General features: G+C 37.7%; 1 protein-coding gene across 1 annotated transcript; it reads right to left on the reverse strand.

The window, feature by feature from the left end:
* Window positions 1-7556: 7556 nt before the first annotated feature.
* On the reverse strand, window positions 7557-21843 carry BET1 (Bet1 golgi vesicular membrane trafficking protein). Its single transcript, XM_061164914.1, has 4 exons — window positions 21670-21843; window positions 16771-16895; window positions 10181-10237; window positions 7557-8755 (listed from the first exon to the last, which is right to left on the reverse strand). The coding sequence occupies exons 1-4, from the start codon at window positions 21686-21688 to the stop codon at window positions 8600-8602; spliced, it is 357 nt and encodes a 118-aa protein (XP_061020897.1). The 5' UTR covers window positions 21689-21843; the 3' UTR covers window positions 7557-8599.
* Window positions 21844-21910: the final 67 nt, after the last annotated feature.

Genomic DNA, 21910 nt, shown 5'->3' on the forward strand with positions numbered 1-21910 from the left:
TGAACCGGGAAGCCACATTTAGATAAGCTGAGAATGCCCCATAATAGGCAGTCCCTGGGTGCTGGTTACATAAAACAACCAATGTCCACCAAGAAAGCCTACCTGTGTCAATTTTCAATGCAATAGGAAGGCCACACAACCAACTGAAAGGTGCCTTGTAAATATTTCTACTTAAAAATATGTTTTTATTATTCATCTGAAGATAGTCTTTTCCCTTAAGTGTCATGTCATAAATTAATGAACTTCAGCTTAACATGACCTCTTCATTTTCATAAACTTGTCCTCTTCTAATTATGATTACATAAAGATTCAGTAGTTAGATTCTGCTTATTTTAAATACTGTTCTGAGGAAGTGTGATGCATTTTGGAGTGACCTAAATTGCATGTTAAAGTTATATCTCACTTTGTGTTTCAGACTGCATTCATTCTCTCAGTAAATATTTCTGGAGCACCTGGGCACTGGGAATTGACCAGGGCACACAGCAGTCAACCCTGATTCTCATGGAACTGATTGTTTCCTTTGCTTATGATTATGTCCAGTTTTGGTCTTCCCTGTAGCTCAAATGTAAAGAATCTGCCTGCAATGCAGGAGACTTGGGTTCGATTCCTGGGTTGGGAAGAACCTCTGGAGAAGGGAATGGCTACCCACTCCAGTATTCTGGCCTGGAGAATCCCATGGACAGAGGAGCCTGGTGGGCTGTAGTCCGTGGGATTGCAGAGTCAGACACGACTGAGTGACTAACACTCCTACTGCTACTGCTATGTCCAGTTTTAATCCTGTGTTCCTTAGACCCTTCAACCGCAGGCGTGGGAGTAAAACACTGCAGAGTCATTTCCACCCATTGCTGGGGAGTTTACTTCTTATCTGGGCAGCTGTGAAACTGGTATAGGCTCTGATGTTAAAACCGAGTGAACAAGTCTTCTTAAATTACCATAATCCTATGTGTTTTTCCTAGATTTGCCTTTCCAACTGTGTTTATTACTGTTTTTAAGGATCTTATTCTTTGCATTAGAGGGTACAAGGCTCTGAAAAGAAGCAGTGCAATTGAGGCCATATTATCTTCCTGTACAAGAACAGGTGTGATGCGATTGCATGAATTTGGGGCATGCATTTAAGCTTAGTTCTTCTTCCCTGGCCCCTGTTCCCATTAGTCCTCACCTGTGTGTCAGGAGTGATACTGTTTCAGTCTCCATTATGGAAATTCTATAGATTGGAGTGATTTTATTCACAAGCCATTCCCCCCCTCCTTTTTTTTGTCTGTAAGATCTGAGAATAAGGCAAGGAACAGAAGGAACAGTTCAGTTCACACTAGCAAGAGGATGGCCTGAAAAATCAGGTATCATTTTGTCTTTAAAATATTCTTCTTCTGTTCATCTTCTTCATTCTATGTTCAATCATCCTCTTATTAAAGAAATGTATTTAAAACTTATTTTCTTCATCTTTAATGTTTTGTGTTTTTAATATGCCGTGCCTAACTGTGAGGTTTTGCCTCTTTTATTTTCTTCTTTTTTCTTTATAATCTCTTTGCACTGTAGTGTGGCATATTGATCAAAGAACTCATGTAATTTTTTTCAGTTCTGGAGAATTTTCATTCATCGTCTCTTCAAAACTTGCCTCATTTCCATTTCGTCCATTTTCCCTTTGGGACTTTTAGATATATGTTGGAATTCTCATTTTACAAATCACAATAAATTCTATCATCCTGTGAATAGAACACAAATTTTTAGCTCTGAAAATTCATTACAGACTGAAAGCAGAGTTACTAAGTTGCTAATACTTATCACTTGCCTTTCTTGAATAAGAATGGGCTGCCTGTCCTGAAAGATATAAAATAAAGTTTCTATTTCCTCTGATTTCCTTTTTCAGCAGATATTAAGATAGCAGATGTGATGAGTCTATTGTCAATGGTAACAAAGTGTAGTCAACCCAAGAATGCTGTCTTAATCAGACAACTGCCTCCACTAGCATATAATGTCCCACTTTCTGACCTTGATCTGTGTGCCAATGAAGTTTCCACCACTTACAATGACTAACTGAGATACATATCTTGTTGTAGGGATTTGAGTGATATGCATACATCTTGGCTAAGGACAGAAGTCAAGCCTAAATTACTCTGAGACAGAAAAAAAAATTCTGGAAAACAATAGGTTTTGTGGAATAGAATGCCTTACCCACCTGATCAACTTGGGTCAGAGATGTTGATAAACCTCTTCTGTTTTTTCAATTTATTATTTAAACTTGGTATTTTGTATTGGGGTATATGCAATTAACAAACCATGTTGTGATAGTTACAGGTGAATAGCTAAGGAAGGAATAGTTAGGGAGTTGGGAATGGACATGTACACACTGCTCTATTTAAAATGGATAACCAACAAGGTCCTTCTGTAGAGCGCAGGGAGCTCTGCTCAATGTTACGTGGTAGCCTGGATGGGAGGGGAGTCTGGGGGAGAATGGAAGCCTCTTCTGTTTTGAAATGTGATTGGTGGTGGAAGAAAAAGAATATTAAATGGCTTTCCTCAGCTCCTCTGCCACTTGTCTCTGATTCAGCGTCATCTGTTCTTGACGTTTTAGGCAGAGCATTCTATTTTAGAAAGTAAAATAGAATGGGCTTCAGCTTTATAAAGTGAAAAACAAAAGAAGAATTTTAAATTAGTGATAATTTTTGGCCCCTAATTAATTGAATGGCTACAGTATTGTGTCTCCAATATTCAGAGAAGCTCAGCTCGTAACCGGGCTTATAATGTTATTAATTACATTGCACATTTTTATTGAGGGCTTTCTATGATCTCAGCACTGAAATTTTAGCGCGAGATAATAAAAAAAGATGTCTTCTAATAGGAAACATCAACTTATTTACCAAACATGTCTTGAGATCTACCGCTCTGCCAAGTGCTTGAGGGAAAATTCTGGTGTGTATCATAAGGTCTTGTATTGGTGGATTCCATGTCCTTGGCATTCACTTCTCACCACGCCTTCCTAAAAGTTCACTGTGGGAATTCTGAGGATGAAATAGTGTATACTCAGTAAAAAGAATGTATACTCAATGATCTTCTTTAAAAAAGCTCTCTGTGTAAAAAGAACTATTTTAGAACTAACTTGAAATTAAATTTTAATTATTTAGTCATGAGAAGTAAATGCAAAGCAGAGGGAGTTTAAGGGAGCAGGCTAGCATACACCATTCAGAAATTTGTTTGTCTTTCAAGAAATAACATGGACAGGAAGTCAATAATATTAAAGGAAATTTAATCTAAAATATATCTCTTCAACAAAAATCATCATAGCTATTTGTTCTCATAGAATTGGTGTGTGCGTGCATGCATACACACAAAACAAATTTAACTTACTTTTAAAACTTTAAAAAACTTTTTTCAAATAATTTAAATATAAATATACATCAATATAAAATTAAAAGATTTTATTTTTTTTTAATTAAAAGATTTTAAAAGGAGAGTTTTTGAAGACACTTAAGCATTAAATCTGTGTGTAAGCAGACTAAAGCATTTCAGTCCAATAAATCTTCTGTAATATAGGTTATCTCATGTATCACATAATGATTATGTTCCAGTTTCCTTAAAAGTAAGAGAACTTATACACTTTAAAGCCCATGGGTTATTCAACAATGCAGAAAGCTTCAAAATTATCAACTTATAGGATGGTCTATTCATTAATGAGATAAAGTTGAGAAGGAATAAATACTTAGATAAATTAATGACAATGAAGTTTTCTTATATACATTGATACCTGTTTTATCTGGACTTCTATTTCAGCTATGCTGTGATTTTTCTGCTCATTTCCAAACTCACTGTAGGCAGGAGAGAAGTCACGTGCTGTGCTGTGCTGACTCGCTCAGTCGTGTCCGACTCTTTGTGACCCCATGGACTGTAGCCCACCAGGCTCCTCTGTCCACGGGATTCTCCAGGCAAGAATACTGGAGTGGCTTGCCATGCCCTCCTCCAGGGGAATCTTCCCAACCCAGGAATCGAACCCAGGTCTCCCACATTGCAGGCAGATTCTTTCCTGTCTGAGCCACCAAAGAAGACTGAGAGAAGTCATAAATACTGATAAAGTCAAATTCAGCTGTCTGCTTTCATGTGAAACACACCATGATGGTGAATCGTTGAAAAAGCACTGTAGGAACAATTTTTATACAATTATGTATGTAAAGTTAATCCTTGTTGAAGTTCCAAAGTTGATCTAATTAGTAAAAAGAAGCCATTAAGCATTAGTTTTTTTTTTTTAATTGGAGGATAATTTCTTTACAATGTTGCAGTTGTCTCTGCTAGTTTTTCTTTTTAAGCATCATAAACACCTGGGTAGAATACTTACTTACAATGGATAACATGGTTATATTTTGCATTACCCTTTACTACTAAAGCTACGGATGATTAATTAAGCTTTTGTGAATTTTCAAGTCTAATACCTAATATATGGATTTTTTTTGGCCCAAAATATTTTATGTGTATTTTGATATTTCTGTTCACCTTGAAGATTAAGAAAGATTATTTTAAGACCTCTTTGCAGCTCTCTTCAATTCATAAGGTGAGTTGAGAGTTTTCACAAAACTCTGGGCAATTAATTGGAGGGAAAACCATAGAGAATAACAGCAATCATCTACCTCTAAAATATATAATTTGTATACAGTATTTGAACTACCGGAAGATGGGAGATCAATACACGTAGCATGTGTTTATCCATAAATACTGAGAAAAGAAAGTGACACATGCCATTTAAAAAACATTATTCTGGTTAATTTATCAGTTTATGTTGCCTGAGCTTTTGTCTGTTAAAATTTAAGCAAGAGATTCTCATTTAAGGAACATATAACTTCTATATTTAAGAAATGGCTTTTGAAACTAATTTTATTTTTAGTTGTGCTGGGTCTTCCTTGCTCTGTGGGCTTTTCTCTAGTTGCAGTGAGCGGGGGCCATTCCCAGCTGGGTGGGCAGCTTCTCACTGCTGTGGAGCACAGGCTCTGGGGCGTGTGGGCTCGGGAGCTGTGGCACATGGGCTTAGGTGCCCCATGGCATGCGGGATCTCCCCAGGCCAGGGATTGAACCTGCATCTGCTGCTTTGGCAAGCAGATTGTTTACCACTGAACCACCAGGGAAGCCCCGACTTCTACTTTTTTAAAAAGAATATTTATCATCAATATAACTAGAGGTGTACTGGAGCCAGTTTGTACCAGCTTATTAGAGCCAACTATCCATATGTTTTCATAATTCTGTGTTCAGTGCTGTTCCATTTGGTAGCTTCAAATCAAGGGTGGTGGAAATATTTCTACCAAGAAATTAAAAGTTACTAAAGCTCAGTCCCCCACCACTAACTGCAAGGAGCTGGTTTATCACTATATATCATTAAATACAAACATATAGTGAAAAAAATGTTAAGTTTGCTTGGAGTCAAAATATTTCAATAGGGAAACATTTTTTTTTCCAGTGAAATTATAAAATATGAATGTGGTTCTTATCAAAATCCACTATGCTTTATTAAAATGCTATCAAACTACACTGAAGTTCATCGGAAATAATAAGTTGAATAAATATGAAAAAAGAATAAACGTGAAATAAATAGAATAAATAAGAAAAAATAATAAATTGGTATGTGTTGACTATTAAAATACTATGAAACTACAATGATGAAAACAGTGTGGTATTGGTGCAAGGATAAAAAAATTGAGTAGAGCAAAATATACATTTACAAGGAAATATCTGTCTTCTACCACAATAACATATATGGAGAGAAAGGTGTTAATATTTACTGTGGGAATAACTAATTGGTGTTTCATATATTAAAAATAAAATCATTTGTGCCCCTTGCCTCATCAACATTTCAAAATAGAAGAAAGTTAAATATATAACTACAGAAAAAGAAATGAAATGTTTATAACTTTTTACCAAGTAGAAAACTTTCTAAGTTCTCTCCCTTCAAACTTGTTTCCAGGAAGTTGAAAAGTTTGTTGTTCTCACTCCAATAACTCAAGGTTTTTTTTTTTTTTAAAAGAAATCCCATCAGATTGCTGAAGATACAAAGAAACATTAAAAAAAAACAACAACAACTAAATTCCAGAAAATGATGATCCTTCCCAGAAAAGACAAACAGCTGCTTACATCCCTGGTGGGATTTTGGAAGAGAGAAAGCAGCCAAAATTTATCAGCAACATGTGGGCTAGTGTGACATTAAAATTCCCAAGCACCTGTCCATAGATCCACAAAGGCAATAGCCATCATTGAGTGCCAGGAACCCATCTGAAGTTCTTTACAAGGAGTATCATAAGAACTCTATGAATGTATTACTGCTCCCTATATACGATTATTCCTGTTTTACAAATAAAGTAACTTTAGTGGAGAGGTCATCAGATCAAAGTTATGACGTGAATAGGGGAACCAGAATTTACGCTCAGGCAGTGTGACTGCATAGCTTTCAGTCTTACTATGATGCTTTTGTGTTTCCCAGTAAACACTGAGTCAAAGTTTATTCATCAACATGGCCTGAAAAAGTTATTTACTGACTGAATGAACCCAAATTATCGAGCACTTTTCCCACTTTTTCTACAAGGATGCAAACTCAATACATAAAATTAGAAATTTAAGAGCACTGAAAAATCAGGGAAACTGGGTTGATGAAAATAGATGGGTTTCATGGGTGCAGGTGTTACAGTTTTCTGCTCCAGAATTCTGATGCTTAAAATGTTGCCTATTTGAGATTTAACAACTCTTCTCTGCTTAAGTAGTATCCAAGAATTAATTTGCACGTTAACTTCAAGTTTATCAGTATTATGTATAATTCTCTTTCGTCATTGTGGAAAGCTATGCCTGGTATAAGGGTTTCGCTGGTGGCTCCGACGGTAAAGAGTCTGCCTGCAAATTTGATCCCTGGGTCAGGGAAGAGCCCCTGGAGAAGGAAATGGCAAGCCACTCCAGTATTCTTGCCTGGAAAATCCCATGGACGGAGGAGCCTGGAGGGTTACAGTCCATGGGGCTGCCAAGAGTCAGACATGACTGACTGACTTCACTTTCATGCCTGGTATCCGTAGGGGATGGAGCAGGTATATTAAACCTTCTACCATTTGGACCAACTTCTAGTGATATAACTAGATATTTCTGATTTTTCTGAGGCTTCTTTTATGATTTAACACAGGATTCACAGTGTGCCACCCACCAGGCAAACACCTACAAGTCTTACGTTTGAATAAAAATAATGAGTATTTTGTTTATTCAGTTATTATCAATTATTATCCCAGACACCAACAGCAACAAAGTCCTTTTCAGATTTAGCAATCAGTTTGTAAAGGATTATAAAAACATTAGAACTTTTTCATATTTGATGTTTTCCCAAAATTTTATTTCTGGAAGTACTTTTTCCTAGGGGTCCCCAAGCAGAAGGAAGAAAGAATTAAATAGATTTTTGAAATTGTTGGCATGATTTATCTCATTTGCTTGAAGCAAGTAGTGAAATAATACATTAAGCTTCCCTGAGTTTGTTGTGAGTTTTAAGAACCACTTCTTGGTTTATGGAAAGAAAAAAAAAAAAAGACTCGAACAAAGAAGCAGCAAAGTCAATTAATATATTTTATTAAAAATTTTATTTTTGAAGCCTATAAATGAACAAATTCCAAAACAGTAGCAATACAGACAATGTCACATTTTGGCATCTACTTAGCAGTCCATTTTTGCATTGTTTCCTATAAACAAATACACTAGATTAAAACAACAGTGCCCTTAACCCCAAGTTCAATGCCTGAGTATTTCCAATACTTATTTTGAGCACATAATAAAGCAGAGGCAATTACTTGTCCTGAACATTTTATTTCCATTCAGGGCTTAGGAATTACTTTAGCTTCACATTATTCTGTCATAAATGATAACCAAATGGCCTAAGTGGCTAAAATCATAAAACTATTATAAGCCAAGTCAATGTTATATATATATAAAGTTAATATAAAGTGACAACTATACTGGTACACACTTGTTTTGGATCCTACTAGAAATATGCCAAAATAACAAGTTTTAGTAAAGACTGAGGTCCTTGGGGGGGGGGGGGGAAGAAGAGTCATATCATCAAAAATTATTAGGAAAACTGTAGGTAAAAAAAAAATCAGCCTACAATTTAAACAAAATAAAGAAGGAAAGAAGGGTACAACATTGGGGCGATGACAATTCAGGAAAACACGCTCTCCATCCATCACAGACTTGCTCACCGCCTCAAGAGCATCGCACCAGGCTCCTTAGGCATTGCTATTCTCCCACTAAGTTTCTTTATGTGGAACATAAACCTGTATCTATGGTAACAACAGAATTTTATAACTGCCCTTTAATCTCACAGCAAAAAACAGGAAAGAACTGTTAGGGCCAGAGTGAACCTCAGAACATCTCAGTGCCCCTGAAAATAGGGGCAGAAAGTGAATCATTAAGAAGCAGTACCCAAAGAGCACTGTGTTATCTGGTGTGATTTACAAAACAGGTAAGACTCAGTCCTCTTTGATGGGAGGAGCCACAGTAGCTGAAATTCAGGAATGTTTTGATGCCGATTTTTTTTTTTACTGATGTGGTACTCCAAGCTGTTAAGTTGGAACAAATTCCAAAGTCACACTGACTTGCATCACCTCAGTTTAATAATCCAGTAAATGACAAAAAAGACAAACAATGAGAATAGCATCATATAGCACAGCAACTTCGTTTGGCTCCCTCGGGATAAAATCTTCAGTTTTCCCATAGTTTTACCTAGAAATCCAGTTGTAGAATCAAACTGTGAATCCTATGAGGGAAAAAGGAAAACACAATAGTTGGGTTCTAACATTCTACATATGCATATTTGAGTAATTTAATATACTGTTATTAGAATACACATTTAATGACATTTTCTGGAGCCTGTGTATAACTTGGATAATCAACCTGATTACTCCATGCAAAATAATTTTCTCAATAAATAAAAAGCTCTTTCATTATCCAACAAACATTCTTTCAGCTCCAGAGTAATTCAAAACCCCCAAATATTTAGGTCTTATTCCAATTATGTGGATTAAAAAACATTAACAATAAAAGTAAGAGGTTCATCTAGCATCACACAGGTTTCCCCCACATTTTGTTGGAGGTATCACTCTCCAAGGTTAAATGGTTGGCTGCTTCCCAGTACAGCAATTTATCCACTGAATATGGTTAGCAGTTAAATGTACCTTTACTTTTAAGATCCTTTTGTTTAGGAAGCTGACTTTGAAGGTCAGCAGAAAGTTAAGAGACTATTAAAAGTTAAGAGACTATCATGCAGAGGTAGTAAACTGTGGTAAAGACTTCAAACATAGATGGAGAAAAACTGCCACGTTAAAACGCAGCTGGTAAAGTCCTGAAGGTGCGAGAACTATGTATGATTTGGAAAGACTGCACTTTCTTAGAAATCTCAATAACCTGAGATGTAAGGTCCTGACATAATGATAGCCTTGTACAGCTCAGGTTCTAGGTAGCTTAAGCACTTTACATTTATAGTTCTTCACTAGGGCTATGCAACAAAATCACCTGGGATGTAAAAGTCTTTCAAAATACATATACCGAGCGACGCCCCCTCCCTAAAATTCTGAATCAGAGTATTTCAAGAGAGAACCAGGCATGGATATTTTCAAAGTTCCTCAAGTTATTTTAATGTACAACTTTCACTAGAAAATTTTCAGTGCAATATTCATTTTTAAATAGTACAATTTTAAAAGCATTTGAAGAAACTAGGGAAGGGCCAGAGGAGTTTTGATGTCCAAAATAAAGAGTAAGGAATGAAAAGAGCCTCTATCAAGAAAAGGTATACCTTACTGAGCTTGTTTAGAGATGAAAGGCTTGGAGATGTTACTATATTCAATTTTATTGACTTGTTCACAGTGATCCTTAGATCACGCAGAAGACAGGTTTACATTAAGTGAAAGACATTTGGTTGACTGGATATAAAGCATTTACTTGGCAGTCTATATCCACTGAGATCTTAAAGACAGCTTGAAATAGTCATTTGTCCTGAGTCTTAAACAGTGTTTCTAAATACAAGATAAAATATACACTCACTCCTACCTCCCCCTCCTACTGATATGGGTTGGGCAAGATGAAAAATGTAAAAATAGGGCAAAAACAACTCTTAAGAGTTATTCCAAGCCAAGTTTGAGAATATCCAACCAAGCTTCTTAAAGTTAAAATCATAACCACTTACCATTTCAGCTAATAATTTATTTTGATTTTTAACTTCATGGCCTATTTCAATGGAAAGCTACAAAGAAAAAAGCATAAACATTACTACTCACCGAAATGTTTTTAAGTGTTATAAAGTAAAAACAATAATGTCATTCTAAGCATAAATGTTTTCTCAAATAAATCTGCATTCTTAAAAATATAAAATACACTTTATTCTTTGGTTATTTTTCCCACTGAAATTAATAAAAACTAATTTAGAAATTAAATGTCCACTTGTAAATGATGTGTGTATCTAAGAAGCCATAACAAAGAAAATTAGAAAATATTTGTAGCAGAATAAAAGTGAAGAGCATTTATCAGAATTTGTTGCATGAAACTGAATCTGCCCAATGCAACTAAATACAATAGGGAATCTTGAATAAGGGATGAAAACAAACAATGAACACTAGCATAAAATTTTGTGAATTTGGATAAAAGCTGCATTTTAGTTACTAATACTGTATCATATGTTAATTTCCTTTTTTTTTTAACAACATAGTATATATGGGGTTTTTACGGTATCTTTGATATTAAGTTCTCAGTTTGATATTAACTTCACATTTAAAAGCTTTCTTCTCTGCAATCACCCTCTGTGTTTTCAGTCTTTTAACTTTACTGAGGCTTTCAATGGCCAAGTCAAAGATCTCTCTTAGGAAAGGTCACATTGCACTTGAAGATATGTGGGTTATTTTCAAATATGTTTTGATACTGATCTCTAACATAATTCCACAGTGGTAAGAGAACAGACACTGTATGATCTCAATACCTTTAGGCCATCAAATTTTTGCACTTGGTCTTCTGTCTCTGGATATGCTTCAGGGTCTCCTAGTTTATAGTCTGTGGGAACTTGATAGAATCTGTATCCTGATGTTGTGTAAAAACTGTATAAATCTTAATTATATTGAATTGGCTCACAGTGTTTTCAAGTCCACTATATCATTCTACTTTTCTGTCTACTCATTCTATTCATTTTTGAAAGTTTGATATTGAAACTTCAACTAAAAATCTTAATCTACTTAAAAAATTAATTGTAATATATAGTGGAAATATTATTTCATTCTGTATTTTCCAAGTCTCGGATAAAGTTACCACAGTTTCATAATAAAAAGAAAATTAATTTAGAATCTCTATTCCTTATCAACTATAGACATTGTCTCCCTGTTCTTCATTTTGATTTAATTTTAATATTCAATTCTATCTTTTAATTTAGGTACATGTTTCTTTCCTGTCCTCTTATCCTAGAATTCTTTTTTCTCTCTTTATGTCATTCACACAATAGCATTTGTTTGTATATTTCTTCATTTACACTTTTAAAATGTTATCTAGGCTCCCATATTATCAAGTTCAGATATAAGTAATATTTTCCTAATGAATGTGATATTACTTTGAATATATGCCTAAATTAATTATTTCTTTAGATCCTAAAGGTATTTTTTCTTCAAAATTTGATAATAAATTGGAAAAAATTTACAAGTTAGTGTTATCCACATCATGAAGCTATGCAGAAGAGACTGAGTCTAAATGAAATATCATAAGTGACTACAGCTGCTATTCAAATCAAAACTTATCTAATACTTCATATGACAAATTCATCAAAGACTTCACTTCTAAAATAGCTGAATAAATACACTATTACTAAACCTTGGAAACTACTAAAAATCATAGTAAGCCACTGCAAATATTGTCCTCAACTTATTTTGTGTGGAAAGTATCTGTGGTCATATTAACACAAAACCATTCTAGGAGTCTATAGATCAGAATATAAGCTTTTCCCCAAAATTTAACAATTCAGAAATAACAAAGCAACTTGAAACTAGACAGCCCAAATGGCCTAGCTACTTTACAACTGTCACTCATGCCAAAGAGAGAAATAACCACGAGAAAAAGGCTTTCTTCTAACAAGGAGCCTAAATTATCAATATTGGAACTAAAAAAAAACATTTAATTCTTAATTTCCTCCAAAATGTTGTATTTTCTAAATTATTAACATTATACAATATTGCTTAGTTCATAGATCAACTCCTTTTGATTTAACATGACCTTGAAAACAATACTTTCAGGGAAGAACAGTCTCTAGGCTGAAATACACTTCTATTTTCCAAAGACTAATGAACTATCAATTAAGTTTTGGCAACATAAGCTTCCAATGAATGCTCTGTAAGTGTACCACACATGTTTACTTTAATGTATAATCAAAACTATCTTTTGGTAACTCCTTTATTTAATACATATTACGCAATACACTATAAGGAAGTACGCTAAGTGCTATGTAGAATGTAAAACTAAGTACAACAGAAAACCCTGTATTCTGATAAATTTCTTTTACATACAAATAATTCCAATGCAGATCGCTATGCAGTAAGTGCTACAGAAATGGTACAAATGATCTTCTGTTCATAAGGAAAAGGTTAGGTTTATGTGGTGAGCAGGTGAAGCCTGGAGGAGAGAAGGTGAAAAGAGATGGAGCCTTTCAGACGGGCAAGACTTCAGCCAAGGTCAGGAGGGAGAGGAGGCCTTAGCCAAGGGGACTGCATGACCAAAGACAGGAGTGGGAGGCTGACAGGACACATAGGACACAAGGGATACTCCAATCCGTCTGGCAGAAAGCATGCACACATTCTGAAGGTGTGGGAGGTACGGTCTAAAAAGCTGGGACACTCTCTGCAGAACTGTCTGATCAAGCTACAAAGTGTGAACTTCATTTCTTACATCATGGAGGCCACTGAAGACTTTGGGAGTGTAGAATGCAATTTAAAAAATACTCTAAAAACCAAAACGATGACTGTGATGACTATTGCGGGTAACTCAGACCAAAACGTATGAAAAATGGGAAACAGATCGGTTAAAAGGCCTTCCCACTAGTCCACTGAAGAAAACCGGGGCACAGTATTAGAAACAGGAAGGTCAAATAGGAAGAACAGAGAGAAAGAAGACAGGACTTGGTGACTGACATGAGGTTCAAAGGCAGAAACACAAAAGACTGAGATTCATAGCTTTTGGGACTAGAAGAAAAGTCAGAAGATGAGCTGCCTGGGGGTGGAAGGTGGAATGCTCTGAGATATTACTGCACTGTAACTATATTGTAGTAGTGTAAAATACTACAAGCAGTGTTTCAGATTTAACTACCAAAAAAGCTGAAGTTAAAATAAATACATATATATATATATATAGTAAGTTTTGACTGACCGTATTTTCTAACCTGTACTCAGATCGTGTTTAAATTTTGAGTCACGTTGCTAAAACTTAACTGATATTTCATTAGTTTTTGGGAAGTAGAAGTCTATTCAGCCTGGTGACTGTTACATTCTGAAATGAGTATTATTTTCAAGGTCTTAATAAATCAATAGGAATTCATTATTAAACTAAGCAATATCATATAATGTTAATAATTTAGAAAATACAACATTTGAAGGAAATTAAGAATTACTTGAGTTTCAATTCCAATATTGATAATTTAGGTTCCTTATTCAAAGAAAGCTTTTTTCTCATGGAAATCTCTTGCCCTGGAATAAATGACAGTTGTATTAAAGAAAGTACAGTACTTGGATGCAATCACAAAAACGACAGAATGATCTGTTTGTTTCCAAGGCAAACCATTCAATATCACAGTAATCCAAGTCTATGCCCCAACCAGTAACACTGAAGAAGCTGAAGTTGAACAGTTCTATGAAGACCTGCAAAACCTTTTAGAACTAACAACCAAAAAAGATGTCCTTTTCATTACAGGGCACTGGAATGTAAAAGTAGGAAGTCCAGAAACACCTGGAGTAACAGACAAATTTGGCCTTGGAGTACAGAATGAAGCAGGGGAAAGGCTAATAGAGTTTTGCTAAGAGAACGCACTGGTCATAACAAGCACCCTCTTCCAACAACACAAGAGAAGACTCTACACATGGACATCACCAGATGATCAAAACTGAAATCAAGATTAATTATATTCTTTGCAGCTGAAAATGGAGAAGCTCTATACAGTCAGCAAAAACAAGACCAGGAGCTGACTGTGGCTCAGATCATGAACTCCTTATTGCCAAATTCAGACTTAAATTGAAAAAAGTAGGGAAAACCACTAGACCATTCAGGTATGACCTAAATCAAATCCCTTCCAATTATACAGTAGAAGCGACAAATAGATTCATGGGATTAGATCTGACAGACAGAGAGCCTGATGAACTATGGACGGAGGTTTGTGACACTGTACAGAAGACAGGGAGCAAAACCATCCCCAAGAAAAAGAAGTGCAAAAATGCAAAATGGCTGTCTGAGGAGGCCTTACAAATAGCTGTGAAAAGAAAAGAAGCCAAAAGCAAAGAAGAAAAGGAAAAATATACCCATTTGAATGCAGAGTTCCAAAGAATAGCAAGGAGAGATAAGAAAGCCTTCCTCAGCGATCGGTGCAAAGAAATAGAGGAAAATAATAGAATAGGAAAGACTAGAGATCTCTTCAAGAAAAGTAGAGATCCCAAGGGAACATTTCATGCAAAGATGGGCTCCATAAAGGACAGAAATGGTATGGACCTAACAGAAGCAGAAGATATTAAGAAGAGGTGGCAAGAATACACAGAAGAATTATACAAAAAAGATCTTCACAACCCAGATAATCACGATGATGTGATCACTCACCTAGAGTCAGACATCCTGGAATGTGACATCAAGTGGGCCTCAGGAAGCATCACTACGAACAAAGCTAGTGGAGGTGATGGAATTCCAGTTGAGCTATTTCAAATCCTGAAAGATGATGCTGTGAAAGTGCTGCACTCAATATGTCAGTAAATCTGGAAAACTCAGCAGTGGCCACAGGACTGGAAAAGGTCAGTTTTCATTCCAATCCCAAAGAAAGGCAATGCCAAAGAATGCTCAAACTACTGTACAATTCACACGCTAGCCAAGTAATAATGCTCAAAATCTCCAAGCTAGGCTTCAGTAATACGTGAATTGTGAACTCCCAGATGTTCAAGCTGGATTTATAAAAGGCAGAGGAATCAGAGATCAAATTGCCAACATCCGTTGGATCATCAAAAAAGTAAGAGAGTTCCAGAAAAACATCTATTTCTGCTTTATTGACTATGCCAAAACCTTTGACTCTGTGGATCACAATAAACTGTGGAAAATTCTGAAAGAGATGGGAATACCAGACCACCTGACCTGCCTCTTGAGAAATCTGTATGCAGGTCAGGAAGCAACAGTTAGAACTGGACATGGAGCAACAGACTGGTTCCAAATAGGAGAAGGAGTACGTCAAGGCTGTATATTGTCACTCTGCTTATTTAACTTATATGCAGAGTACATCATGAGAAACGCTGGGCTGGAAGAAGCACAAGCTGCAATCAAGATTGCCGGGAGAAATATCAATAACCTCAGATATGCAGATGACACCACCCTTATGGCAGAAAGTGGAGAGGAACTAAAAGGTCTCTTGCTGAAAGTGAAAGAGGAAAGTGAAAAAGTTGGCTTAAAGCTCAACATTCAGAAAACTAAGATCATGGCCTCCAGTCCCATCACTTCGTGGCAAATAGATGCGGAAACAGTGGAAACAGTGGCTGACTTTATTTTTGGGGGCTCCAAAATCACTACAGATGGTGACTGCAGCCATGAAATTAAAAGATGCTTACTTTTTGGAAGGAAAGTTATGACCAACCTAGACAGCATATTAAAAAGCAAAGACATTACTTTGCCAACAAAGGTCCGTCTAGTCAAGGCTATGGTTTTTCCAGTGGTCATATATGGATGAGAGAGTTGGACTGTGAAGAAAGCTGAGCGCCGAAGAATTGATGTTTTTGAACTGTGGTGTTGGAAAAGACTCTTGAGAGTCCCTTGGACTGCAAGGAGATCCAACCAGTCCATCCTAAAGGAGATCAGTCCTAGGTGTTCATTGGAAGGAGTGATGTTGAAGCTGAAGCTCCAATACTTTGGCCACCTGATGTGAAGAGCTGACTCATTTGAAAAGACCCTGATGCTGGGAAAGATTGAGGGCGGGAGGAGAAGGGGACGACAAAGGATTAGATGGTTGGATGGCATCACTGACTCGATGGACATGAGTTTGGGTCATCTCCGGGAGTTGGAGATGGACAGGGAGGCCTGCTGTGCTGCGGCTCACGGGGTCACAAAGAGTCGGACACGACTGAGCGACTGAACTGAACTAAGGTGATTTGGGCTACCTAGGTGCTTTATTATCTCTGAATTGTTAAATCTAGGGGGAAAGCTCATATCACTGAACTATACAGTTTGTGGGACTAAATCCCCTATGCCAATAAAAGTATACATTTTTCAACTTTTTAATTTTGTACTGGAGTATAGCCAACTCACAATGTTGTGACAGTTGCAGGTGAACTGCGAAGGGACTTAATGGATACACACGTGTCCACTCTCCCCCAGACTCCCCTCCCATCCAGGCTGCCACATAACCTCCAGCAGAGTTCCCTGTGCTCTACAGTCGGTCCTTGTTGGCTATCCATTTTAAATAGAGCAGTGTGTACATGTCTGTCCCAAACCCCCTAACTACCCCTTCCTCCCATGAGAAAAACATATATGTATATAAATGCACAAACTAAAAAGTATACGTTATATACTTACAGATTTTATAGCAGTTACTTTGTTTCTCAGACTTTCAGTGAGTCTCTCGTTCTCCTCTTCACAGGCACTGTACCCACTATTGGGATAGCCATAGTTCCCATAGTTGCCAGGGGGTACTCCTTCACCTGCAAGGATCAGTCCCAAGCAGAGTTGTAGCAAAAACAAGTCCCTTCTGAAACCCTGACTAGAGAGAACCGAAAAAGACCCCTGGAGGGTGCTAACAGACAGACCAGGTATGTCTGTAATACTCACACTCCAAATGAACTTTAAGAATTAATAACCAAATAGAGATCAGAACAACTCTAATAACCTCTCTTAAGCAAAGGATACTGAATTCAGCTCAATACACATTTGTTGACTGCTTACTGATTGCCCACAAGACTCTGAAATAGACACTCATATATAAATATATAAATAGACACTGGTATTCTGGACTTATTTCCTGCTCTCTAGAAATATACCATTAAAACATACACACACACACACACACACCCCTAAAATTAGTACCATCAACTACCTATGGGAGAAGCTTGGCTGTGAAGGCAAAGGCAGAGACAGGATAATACAACAGGATGGAGTTTATGGCAGAGGGAAGGTCCTTTATGGGCATCTCTTTTAAACAGAAGAGAGTTAGAATAACTTATGGAGAATAATAACTGAGATTTAGGAGGGAGGCTCATTCATTCTTCAACAAATACTTGAAAAACTATCATGCATCAGATCCCTTGTTCTTTCCAGGTGCTATCAAGACTTTTCAGAGCTCATCTTCTAGGGAAGAGCATTGGGATACAGGACAACAGTCCCAGGCACTGCCCAATATAACTCGATATTCATCAGGCACTCCAACAGGTGGAGTGAGCCTTGAACAGTGAATACATATACTAACACGTTGGAGGACTGAGAGAGGAAAGCATAGTTGAGAGTATTATCTAACTGCATTTAAAAGAAAAAAAAAAACTGTTGACAATTTTCTCAGTGATATAAGAGAAAAGCCTGTCTTTGAAGAATGGTGATCTTTTGGGGGAAAAAACAGTAGAGAATAATGGAGGAAAATAACTGGGGTTGTACAGGATTACTACAGGGATAAAGCAATTGTGGCTGAGGCAGTTATACTGTAGTGTGATTTTTCACCTGGATGTGTGATTTTTCTGCAGAAAAACTGATCAGCCTATGTCAGCCCATGAGCACCTGCAGGGCTAGATGGAACAGGAGCTGGAGTGCAGCGTTAGGGCTGCTGAACAGGGCCCCAAGACGTTGAGATTCCTTGTCCAAAGAGTAGGTGATATACATGGATTCTGGGGGCTAGACTGGACAAGGACTGTACTGTCAGTGGGAGCCTGACACCATGGAGGAAAGGGATAGCACAGAGACCAGAGCTCTCCGCCTATGAAGAGCCGATGAAGTGGCACCGACAGTACGAAAGCAGCAGGCAACACTGGTGACTGAGGAAGGGTGGGAAAGTGAACAGAAAGCTCTTTCCAGGCATAGTAAAACTCTCACTTTCTCTAAAAAGCAAAACTCTCTTTTGAATTCTTACAGCTCTGACTATACATAACACTAATATCATGCTCCGGACTGCACTCCAAGGGCAGAGACTAAATTTGTTCTGCTCATGGCTATAGATCCCCCCCAAAACATATATACACAGTAAGGCATAGCCAGTAAATAACTTGTAAATGAACTAACTAATGAACAGAATCTGAATTCAGTTATTCAGCTTTGAATGTGTTTGCCTTTGTCAACAGTGGGGTCATAAGCTTCTTTGAGGACAAAAGTGGTCTCTCATCCTTTTTTTGTATCCCTGTATCTAACAAGTACTTCAAGCAGTAGACACACAATCTCCACCACCACAAAAACCACAACAAAATGTTAAACAAGTATATTACTGAGGAGAGAGTTGCCTTCCTCAAATTTCCCTCAGTTGCTGATCCATTATCTACAGAGTTCTGTAATGTGCCATTGTACAATGTAAGGACAAGTGACTAGACATAGTATTTCCCTCTACTCAACAATTAAAAGAATCATCTAAAACATGCATTCTGACCCTATTCATCAATGCTTTGCTATACAAATTCTACTTTAATAAAGACCAAAATCCTTAAAGGAAATAAAAATATCTTCATATTTTATATGATTAATATGCTACATATATAATGTTCATCCAGTAAGTCATTACTGACTGGTTGAATTAACCACTTGACAACTTCCCCAAGGAATTCAGCTCTAAATTAGTGGCTATTTGTTTCTACTTCCTTCTTTATTATTTTTGCATATCTTATTTTTATTTTTAGAGTTCTTCTGCACTGCTCCATTTATTAAAAATGAAATTCCCATTTTATTTATTGTACCGAAATCTTTCAAAGCACCTTCTCCTATTAGAGTTAATCTTCTCTCACACCATCATCTATCCCCAATATTTAAAAAAAAAAAATCAAAAGTTAGGAGCTGTTATTCCAAGTTTAGCCACTTCTTTTGTGTGACTTACTAGCATGAAAATTTGTAGGAAACCTAATGGGTGTCAAAGATAATCCTCAGACTGTGTCTATAAACAAATGCTACTTCTGGATAGTTTCTATCATAAATGAACCAAGTCACTTAGACAGTCATGTGAACTGTGGGCCTGGAAACCCACAACCCAGTCCAGTATCCTTGCCTGGAAAATTCCCTGGACAGAGGAGCCTGGTGGGCTACAGGTCTTGGGGTCACAAAGAGTTAGGCACGACTAAGGCACCAAGCATGCACATGAAGTGGGGGGGGGGGGGGGGGGGGCGTTCTTTCCAGGAATATTCATCTGATTCATTCCCCAATACACAGATACTTGAAAAAAAAGAAGCTCTTGTCACATCATACCAATGTAATTTACAACAACAGACACCTAAGGAATCACCTTTCCTCCTCTCAACTACAGGGAACTTTAAAAACAAACTAAACAAATGAAAAAACCAACTCTATCCTAGAGATTCTAACTTAGTTGGTCTGGGCTGGGGTCCAGGTATTCAAGCCTTAAAAGCCCTCTAGGTGATTCTAGTGTACAGTCAGGGCTCAGAACCACCATCTCTCAAGTTCCTCTCTCTGCAATTTCACAGCACACTGCTTCACAAAACTTTCAAAAAGGCCCAAAGACCTACTGATGAGATCCACATTCTTTGACCTGGTACTCAAAGGTCTCCACAGTGTGGTTGGCTCTGGTTCTACGTCTCCTACTTCATCCGAATTGGTTTAATCATAATCCCTTAAACACATCATTCATAATTCTAGATTCTAGTCCTACAAGTGTTTTGGAGCAAGGAGAGGATCACACTTCCAACTGGAAACAAACTCTCCTACACTTTGCTATTTAAGCTGCAGTTGAGGATTCTGTGTCCACACAAATTACCAAGCGCTCTCTGTGAAATCCCTGGGACATTCACAGCCTGTAGAACTCATTTGGTTGCATAGCTACCACCTTGTACTATAATTTATCTTTGTGCATATTTCTACTCCTCAACTAGATTAGAAGCTTTGGGGAGCATGAAGAGAGCTACACAGGACGCGTGTGAGTGCTCAGTCCTGACTGACTCTTTATAACCCCGTGGACTGTAGTCCGCCAGGCCCCTCTGTCCATGGGATTCTCCAGGCAAGAATACTGGAGTGGGTTCTTTTTCCAGGGGATCTTCCACCAGGGATTGAACCCACATCTCTTGTGCACCTCCAGCATTGGCAGGTGGATTCTCTACCACTAAGCCACAGGGAAGCCACAAAGGACTGTATACCTAGAGCTTACTCAAATGCACAATAAATGCCTGCTGTCATTAATGATAAAAAGGAAACTCATTTAGGCATATAAAACTAAACTTGTTCAAAACGAGTTATCTTTTTTCTCTACAATTTACCCAGCCAATTTTCCTTTTATGACCCAAGTATTCACAAAAACTACATTTTTCAAGAGCTTTTCCTCATACTACCATTTACTAATCGATGTACATGCCTAGAGTTACTGGCAACTTTCACTAACTTTAAATACCTGAGACTTTTGAAAACTTTTTTTCCATTGAATTATAAGAACTGAAAAAGGTAACAAACATTGTCCTTTTTCAAGTATTTCATATATTTTCTCAGGTATACCGTATATTAATATGGCAGGTTTCTTCTTTTCTTTTTTCCCAGTCATCTCTTAATAGTTCCAGAACCAGAAAATCTGTTTTATCGGCTTTGTGCTGTAACAGCCCACTGTAAATTCTTGTGACTAATTTGTTCTGCTGCTTACTGAAACTACTTCCTAGGCCAAAAGTCAAGAACAAATGCTAAGTCACCAGGTGTTACTACACTCTACCGTCTTACCAGTGGAACAAGGGTCAGATAAGAAATGTTCTGGGTAAAATGGCCTTTGACTCCGAAGATCCACATCACGGCCTTTAACAAAAATGACATGTGTGTTTACCTGTGTAACTCACTGTTACTAGGCTAATACGATTATTATCAGTGTGCTTTGCATGCAACACTCTTCAAACTTCACTTCTGAAGAAACTAACATTAGGTCCAGTAGAGAGAAGTCGAAGGCAGACTTCAGCAACTCTGGAAACTCAGCAACTGCCATAACCGCGCTCAGACAGTCAATAACACTACAAAAAAACTCCTCACTGCGTTGGCACCTGTACATACCTCACCCCTAGTTCTCCACTATTTCATCTAAACCTACCATCCATAACTTGAGACAGAACCAAACTTAAGAGATCCACTAGGATCTGGTACAAATGGTGGTGTTTCCACTTGACACCACCTCCAAAGACCCCTCCATACACCCTGCTCTCTGTCTCAGATTCCAGAGACAAAAGGCCAGTCCGGTTTCCCCCCGCGCCCCTGCGCCCAGCACCGCCAGTTCTAGGGTCCCGGAACTTCGAAACTCAGCCCTCTTCTTACCCAGGCCTGCACGCCTCATCCTGCCAGAGAAGTGGGGGGAAAGGCGGGCGGAGGGGTGGGTAGGAAGAGGCCAGGGGCCACCTGGACCGCGTCCTCAGGACCAGGGCCCGGAGAAACAGCAACTTCTTCCTCCAGAGCGCCACGACATCAGTAGAGTCTAAACACCGCGCTGACTGATGACGTTACCCAAGGCGCTTACTGGCGCCCTGCGAAGCGGCTTGAATGGCATTCTGGGAAATAT

The sequence above is a fragment of the Dama dama genome, chromosome 18, assembly GCF_033118175.1.
Source record: "Dama dama isolate Ldn47 chromosome 18, ASM3311817v1, whole genome shotgun sequence".
Taxonomy (NCBI): Eukaryota; Metazoa; Chordata; class Mammalia; order Artiodactyla; family Cervidae; genus Dama; species Dama dama.